Here is a 7,679-nt window from a genome sequence, read left to right on the forward strand (position 1 = left end):
AGGAAAATACAGGCATTGGTTTAACCACTATAGGGTGGCGTGATAGCGCCTATACTAAACCATTGGAAATCCAAGATGACACATTCCCAACCATCAAAGATCAAGGGTTAGTTTTTGAGGATTTAGTGACAGGGATTTCACCCTTTATTCAAGCCTCCTTATATTAACTTTTTTTTTAAAAGAGGTTTGACAGAGGGAACTGTAACTTCTATGGTCTTATCGTCCCGAAATCGAAGAGAGAAGGAAGACAGGATAGGAAAAAGCCAGCCGTTCCGAGAACGAACATTATCCCATCAGGATAAAATCCGCCCCGGGCGGAATTTTTTGAAATCAACCCCAATCAGATTGCTTGATCCGAAGTTAATCCAAATACGCTCACTTGTGGCCTCGGCCATCAATGATCTACTAGTGTGGTTGCTTGTCCAAAGATAGTCTATTCGTACTCAATCTACAAGCATCCCCCTATTTGGGTTCTGGGGCACTCTATTCGGGTTTTGGGGCACTCTATTCGGGTTCTGGGCCGATTTCTATTTCACTTCGGGGGGGCGGCTTTTGTACTACAGGGTTGGGGTCGTTCCAGGGTTGTATTTCGGCCGAGCCGAACACGAGATAGAATACTTTGGGTCCGGGAATTTCCAGATAGTTAACAGTAAGAATACCACGCAAATCGTAGCTTAACTTTAGTAAAAACTGGAAATTGGTGCATTCAAAGTACTATCGATATCTCCTCCATTTACCTTTGGTGTTATACACGAATAGATTTTCCACGACCAACGTTCCTCTCCGTTGCTACCCTGTATAATACGGGGACGACCCTAGTTCACTACCTGGGGCGTTTGGAAAGCAACCCAAATGTATCTCACTTGCTCCCTCAATTTGTGTAACCTTTGTCGAAAAGAGAGAGCATTGAGCGATGTGTATCCCAGAGGGTCATCCACTTGTTGATTTTAAAATAGGTACTACATACTGTATTAGATTTATATTATGTAATATGTATGTACCAGGTACATATAGATACATTGTACCTATACGTACTTTTGTATGTACTTATGTATACTTTTATGTATCCTTAAGCCCTGTATAAATACAATTACAAATTAAAATACAAATATAACTATATAGATCGCGTAATTGTGATGTTGTTTACACAAACATTGCTTGAAGCCGTCAAGTTGAAAAGCCATTAAAATCGAAGTTTACTCAGCCCCGGGCCTGCGTTTGTGTTTGTAAATTTCTGAGAATGCTCGGAGATTGTTCGAGCGTAATCTTCGAGCATGCTGATATGTTGACCAATCTCTTTAACGTGAGATAGTGGATCAGAGCCAATGGAAAGCCCTATCAGAAAAGGAAGACAGGATATTAGAAAGACAGTCGTTCCGAGAACGAGCCTTGTCCGTTCAGGATAAAATCCAACCAGGACGGGAATCGAACCCACAACCTAGAGCTTAAAAGGCAAATGCGCTACCGTCCAAGCTAACTAGGCTCACTAGGTTGACGTTAGGTATAGGTACTTTTACTCACTTACTGCCATGCTTTTACATATTGTTGCCCGAGTGTGCCTGTGTTAAAGCAGCTGCTCATTTCTTTTCGTTATTTACTTTCAAATCATAAAACAGTAACCTGCCCATTCTTCGTGTTTTACAGGTTTCAATGTTTCATGTATTTCAACTCAAAACAAATTGAAAACACCCAGTCTACTAGTGATGCTCCCCCACTGGCAAAGTTCTTCACATCCACACCATCACCTCTCGTTAAAGTTGTAGAATTTCTTTTCCATCTCCTCGACCAGAACCATCTTTTGTTTTGAAAGTTTCTCTGCGAACCACAACAGACGAAACTTTTGTTCATTCCTGTTGCACCATACATTAACCCTGCAAGTCCGGATTTTTTTTCTGAATTTGCTATTTTTCTGGAGTCGCATATACTCGTATTATAGGTCCTGGAGTATTGTGTCTTCTTCTTCTTCTTCTTTTTCTTCGCCTTTTCTCGTGTAGAGAAGGGGTCGGCGTTTTTCGTCAGCCTCTCAATCAGCGCTAACTAGAGTAATTGCTTTGGGCTGACATTTGGTTTTGGCTACAAATTTTTACGAGAGGATGCCTTTCGCACTCACCCTTTGGTCCTGTAGTATTGTGTAACACGTGTTCATACAAAATTATGTAACAGCAGGTCTTGAGGGGTTAATTTTATGTTTACGTACATAATAATCATTCTAACTTCTAACGTAGCGTATAGGTGGAGTGAGAACTCATGTGGGTGGGATGAAAGTTATCAAATTTTAATTTTGCCTATAATGTGCATAAATGAACATATTTATAAACAATGAACATAGTAATATTACCTATTATGTACATACCTAGGTTTTGTTCAAAGAGGTATTTCCTACCTAAAGGTTCTCTTCAAAATGGTGTTGGGTGAAAATCTCGTTCTTTATTAAACGTTTCTCCATTTACGTAGGTAAATAATGTAACCATAATACCAGGAAAATATTGTTTCTTCAATTTTATTGTTGTTTGATGTTCCTAAAAATATACCACCATATGTACACCCGCACTTACTTCTTGATGGAGGACTCTGTAACTTTGTGAAGTTTCTGTAAATCTGAGCTGAACTCAACTCACTTACTTGTTGTACAGAATGACATCGGGTCGCCACACTTTGGAGTACGGGATTCGGATCACCTTGATGCCCTGAAAATCGGACACGTTCCATTTCAGATGGTGGTCCACCCAGATCTGAGTCAGCCAACAGTTGGTGGTCAGGATTTGGTTCTTCTCGTCCTAAAACAAAAGAGAAGAAAGAAGAGGGTAAGTTTTTTTTCTGGTACTAGAAATTACCTAGCTAGAACATTAAAATATTTCGTTGAGTAATAAGTAGGTACCTAGACTAGATTATAGGTTCTTGTAGCTTACGCCCTTTTTACTCTCTAGGTATTTTCTTATTCTTCTTGTCTTTGTTTAGTTTGCGTTTGTTTAGACTGCGAGAGTAAAGGGACTTTTCAGTCCTATGCTGGTAGTATAAACAAGGTATATTCTATTCTATTCTTATCCTCTTATTCAATTTACCTTCTTACCTATTATACCTATTTTTTTTTTCTAAACCAAGGTAGTAAGTAAGTGGGTAGGTAATTATTAGCTAAATCCCCTTTAGGGGTCTTTTATTTAATTTTATATTTTTATCTTCTAGGTAGGTACTAGGTAATACCTCATAGGTATTAGAAAAAGGCTATTTAGCTAGTAAATACAGCTTCCCCATTAATGTGTCTCTCGCCTCTGAACAGTCTTAACATCCCTGCTCAGTATTCCTCGTAAGCTCTAAATTATGCAAATCTTCACTAGATTGTAGACAATCTCTTATCTAAGGCCTATATAATATACAGGGTGACCAAAAAATATCTAAAACTTGTCGTAGCTTTCACTGTTTGCTATGAAAATCTAAAGGAACGTTTTGCAGCTTTTATTAAAAAATTTTACCCCTCCAGATTCAGTCATTTCTTTAGACGTTGGCATTAGAAGATTTTGCCTCTTCGAGCAATGCAAGGAAGCGCCCTATTTCAAGCACCCTCTTTTTTTGTCACCCTGTATTTTTTTACCTTGTCTCTATAACTGCTAGATAAGATGTCTACCACACTATGAAAATCTAAAGGAACGTTTTGCAGCTTTTATTAAAAAAATTTACCCCTCCAGATTCAGTAATTTCTTTAGACGTTGGCATTAGAAGACTTTGCCTCTTCGAGCAATGCAAAGAAGCGCCCTATTTCAAGCACCCTCTTTTTTTGTCACCCTGTATTTTTTTACCTTGTCTCTATAACTGCTAGATAAGATGTCTACCACTAGACAGATGAATCAACACTAGAACAAAATAGAATAGAATATACCTTGTTCATGCTGCTGGGATAGGACTAAAAAGACCCTTTTCCACCGCAGTCTAACCTTTCAGAATGCTTTCATTGATTTGGTGCTCGACCTATCAGAGAAATAACATGGCAGACTTGAATCTTAAAATAGCCAGACAGATGAATCAACACTAGAACAAAATAGAATAGAAGATACCTTGTTCATGCTGCTGGGATAGGACTAAAAAGTCCCTTTGCACCCGCAGTCTAACCTTTCAGAATGCTTTCATTGATTTGGTGCTCGACCTATCAGAGAAATAACATGGCAGACTTGAATCTTAAAATAGCCAATCCAAAGATAGTCAGCCTTTGATGGACTTTTGCCGCACCCTTTATAACGTCTATAAAAGGGTCTTACCAAAAAAAAAATATGTTCTGAAAGAGGAAACAAAAGCCGACCCCGTTAAAACGGAAAAAGTAAGGAAGAAGATTGATAGCCTAAACAGACGTATGTTCTAGTGACATTGAAATACCAATTTAAATAATGTTTATTGATATTCTCCAAGAGTAGGGATTCCAAAAAAATAGCTCTGACTACGGAACATCAATTCAATCACAGCTTCACCGCAAATGACAGTCAAACTGTCCGCCCACAGCAACATTTTCGTAATTAATCAACAAAGAAGCCAATGGTAAAAATCTGGAGTGAACATCACACGACTTTCCTTATCCTATTGAATTATGCTTATTTGGGTGTTCTTCTATTGTAACTTTTACAATATGTCTAACCGTTTAGTCAGTACTGCTTAAAACCGCCAAATGGGTGTTCTTCTATTGTAACTTTTACAATATGTCTAACCGTTTAGTCAGTACTGCTTAAAACCGCCGAAAAGCGGCCGAAAACCGCTAAAAAGCGCTCAAAACACCGACGGCCGCAGCACCTATCTTACCCAAAAGTGCTGGATACCAAATTTCAAGTCTCTAGCTCTTACCGTTCATACCGTTACCGTTATATGTTTATGGACAGACGGACCAATAGCTGAAACTTTGGATTTAGGCTCTAAGGACCTCAAAACGTGTTTTGGCACTAAAAACTGACCATCAAAAAGCGTGAAGGAGGCGGTGGAGGAGTTTTATCTCTTGTAAAACGAAGAAATATTACTAGATTTTTTCGTTTTTTCAAGGAGGAAGGAGGCACTATGTAATACAGTGAAAAAGTACAAATCTGATTAATGTTAAAACTCGGGTTGAAGCACTATGTACATGCTTTATGTTTCGATGGCTTGAAACATTCAAAGATCAGTTGAAAGACCAAGTTAGGAAACAATAACTACATGTCGTAGTGTATGTGCCTACTAGGCTTGAAATCTTCCTTAGTAATTTAGGAAAATCATCGACAATAATCGATATTCGAAATTCCTTTCATTATCACTTACCTGATAACCATCGTAAGTCCAGGAAGCCCACTTCATCGTACAGGACTGAATGTCGAACGGAAAGTACTCGACATCTATGTCACAGGAACTCCGGTAGATGCCGTGACTGAGCCACGTGACCTCACCATCTGCCGTGACTATCACGTTCGTGTTGATCACGGCTGAGTTGTACTGAGCGTCAGCACTGGAACAAATAAATAGACAGATGAATCAACACTAGAACAAAATAGAATAGAATATACCTTCTCTTGGAGGGTTTCAGCAGTCTGTGATCTCCTCTAGTCTTCTGTGTTCAGTGTACCTCGTATAGTGTTTAGTGTTTCCTGTAGCCCTGATGATGGAGGGAGTGCCTCCGAAACATGTCGGCTTTTAATAAATAAACTGTAATAATTCTTTGAAGTTCTGCAAAAATATATCTGCCTTTTTGGTTCTCCTTATCAAGAATATACCTTGTTCATGCTGCTGGGATAGGACTAAAAAGTCCCTTTGCACCCGCAGTGCCGCAGTCTAACCTTTCAGAATGCTTTCATTTCATTATTATTTCATTGATTTGGTGCTCGACCTATCAGAGAAATAACATGGCAAACTTGAATCTTAAAATAGCCAATCCAAAGATAGTCAGCCTTTGATGGACTTTTGCCGCACCCTTTATAACGTCTATAAAAGGGTCTTAATTTTCTCGTACTATTCTCGTTATACTTGTAATTTTCGCTAGGATTAGGTAATTTTTTTGAAACCCTGTTTAAAATTACGTACAACAGTCACGTAATTCAAGAAGATGAGGCTTATCATAGTGAAAACGAGAAATAAAACAATCATCTGAAATGAGAAGAAATATTGGTATCTACCTATTATTATTACTATTTATTTTTTAAAGATATTTGATGGATGGTAAGGTCTTATCGTCCCGAAAGCAAAGAGAGAAGGAAAACAGGAGAAAGGCAATTTTCACCCATACCAGAGGCATATTGTCCGTTCTTATGAACGCCTAAAAATAGGTTAGGTATGCAATGTGCTCAGCACTATCGTTCAAAAGACACATCCACTAATTTACAATACATGTAGGTACACTAAAAGGTAAATTACACGGTCTTGGCCTTGATGCTTAGCATGTAAATAACCAAATAAGGACTCTAATAATTTCAAATAGGAAAAATCAGTGGTTGGGTGGAAGAGCTCACGTAAGTGAGAACCCTGCCACTTAAAACAAAGCCCTAAAAAAAAATAAATAATAATAAATCATAATAATAATAAACCATGTGAAAATTGGTAATTTACAGGTATTTTGAACCCAACATGTTTGTGCTTTTAGGTAGTTGCTACCCATAAGTTTTCCAATTCAGAACATTCTGAAAAGACCGTCACGAGTGAACAGGTGGAAAATTTGAATTGATCCAAATATTTTGTACTCAAGTGTGTGTGCAATGAACTCATTATTTAATATCTCCATTAATAACATGTTGAACATGAACTCAGAGCGAGGAGCACAGAAAACATATTGCACAATACATAAAACATATTGTAGATATACAAAGACTTATCCCTATCCTCACATGTCATGCAAAATGCGACCTAAACAAAGAGATTTGATAGAGGGAAAAGACCTTCCCTAAGGAATAGAGAAGGAAGACAGGATAGGAGAAAGACAGCCGTTCCGAGAACGAACTTTATCTGATTCGAACCTGCAGCCTAGCGCTCACAAGACAGATGCGGTGTTAAAGGAAAATACGGGATTGGTTCAACCACTACGTGACGTTTTAGGGCCGGGAAAAGCAGAGTGCGATTGGCCAGATGGTCAACCGTTATGGTTATGATACCCCGCTCAATGTTGCTTAACTTTAGCGGAAACCTGGACTCTCGAGCATTCAACGTACTGCCGATGTTTCCACTGGCCTTATTTACCTTAGTGTTATAAACGACTACATTTTTCACGACCAACGTTCCTCTCCGTTGCTACCTCCTATATTACGGGGACGACCTTAGTTCACTACCTGGAGCGTTTGGAAAGCAACCCAAATGTATCTCACTTGCTCCCTCAATTTGTGTAACCTTTGTCGGAAAGAGAGAGCATTGAGCGATAGATAGTTCTCTGGACAAAATTTGCACCACCATTCTCGTGTTCCTGGTAAAAAGACCTTTAATTTGATATATAGGTCGACCAGGTTTGGATAAGTCCTTCTATGGGAACAGACAGAATGACAGACAGACAGACAGACAGACAGACAGACGACACCGAAGCGAATACAATAGTCCGTCCCTTATACCTTTTTATTACCATTGTAATAATAAAGGAAGGACGGACTAAAAAGGGAAAGGGTGTTAAAGAGATAGAGGAAGAGGAGGTAGAAACAGACGGAGGAAGGAAGAGAGAAAGAAAAGAAGAAAGATTCCAAGATGAGAGATTAAGTGTG

At 38.8% G+C, this 7,679-nt stretch overlaps 1 protein-coding gene across 1 annotated transcript; it reads right to left on the reverse strand.

Annotated features, from left to right (window-relative positions):
* Positions 1-2,622: 2,622 nt before the first annotated feature.
* LOC103521146 (neuronal acetylcholine receptor subunit alpha-7-like) lies at positions 2,623-7,463 on the reverse strand (the record flags this gene model as incomplete). The annotated part of the gene is made up of 4 exons (XM_008486253.2): positions 2,623-2,777; positions 5,269-5,455; positions 7,309-7,312; positions 7,459-7,463. Coding segments are annotated over 4 exons (351 nt in total), but the record flags the coding sequence as incomplete, so codon positions are not given.
* Positions 7,464-7,679: the final 216 nt, after the last annotated feature.

This window comes from Diaphorina citri, unplaced genomic scaffold, assembly GCF_000475195.1.
Source record: "Diaphorina citri unplaced genomic scaffold, Diaci psyllid genome assembly version 1.1 scaffold4603, whole genome shotgun sequence".
Classification (NCBI taxonomy): Eukaryota; Metazoa; Arthropoda; class Insecta; order Hemiptera; family Psyllidae; genus Diaphorina; species Diaphorina citri.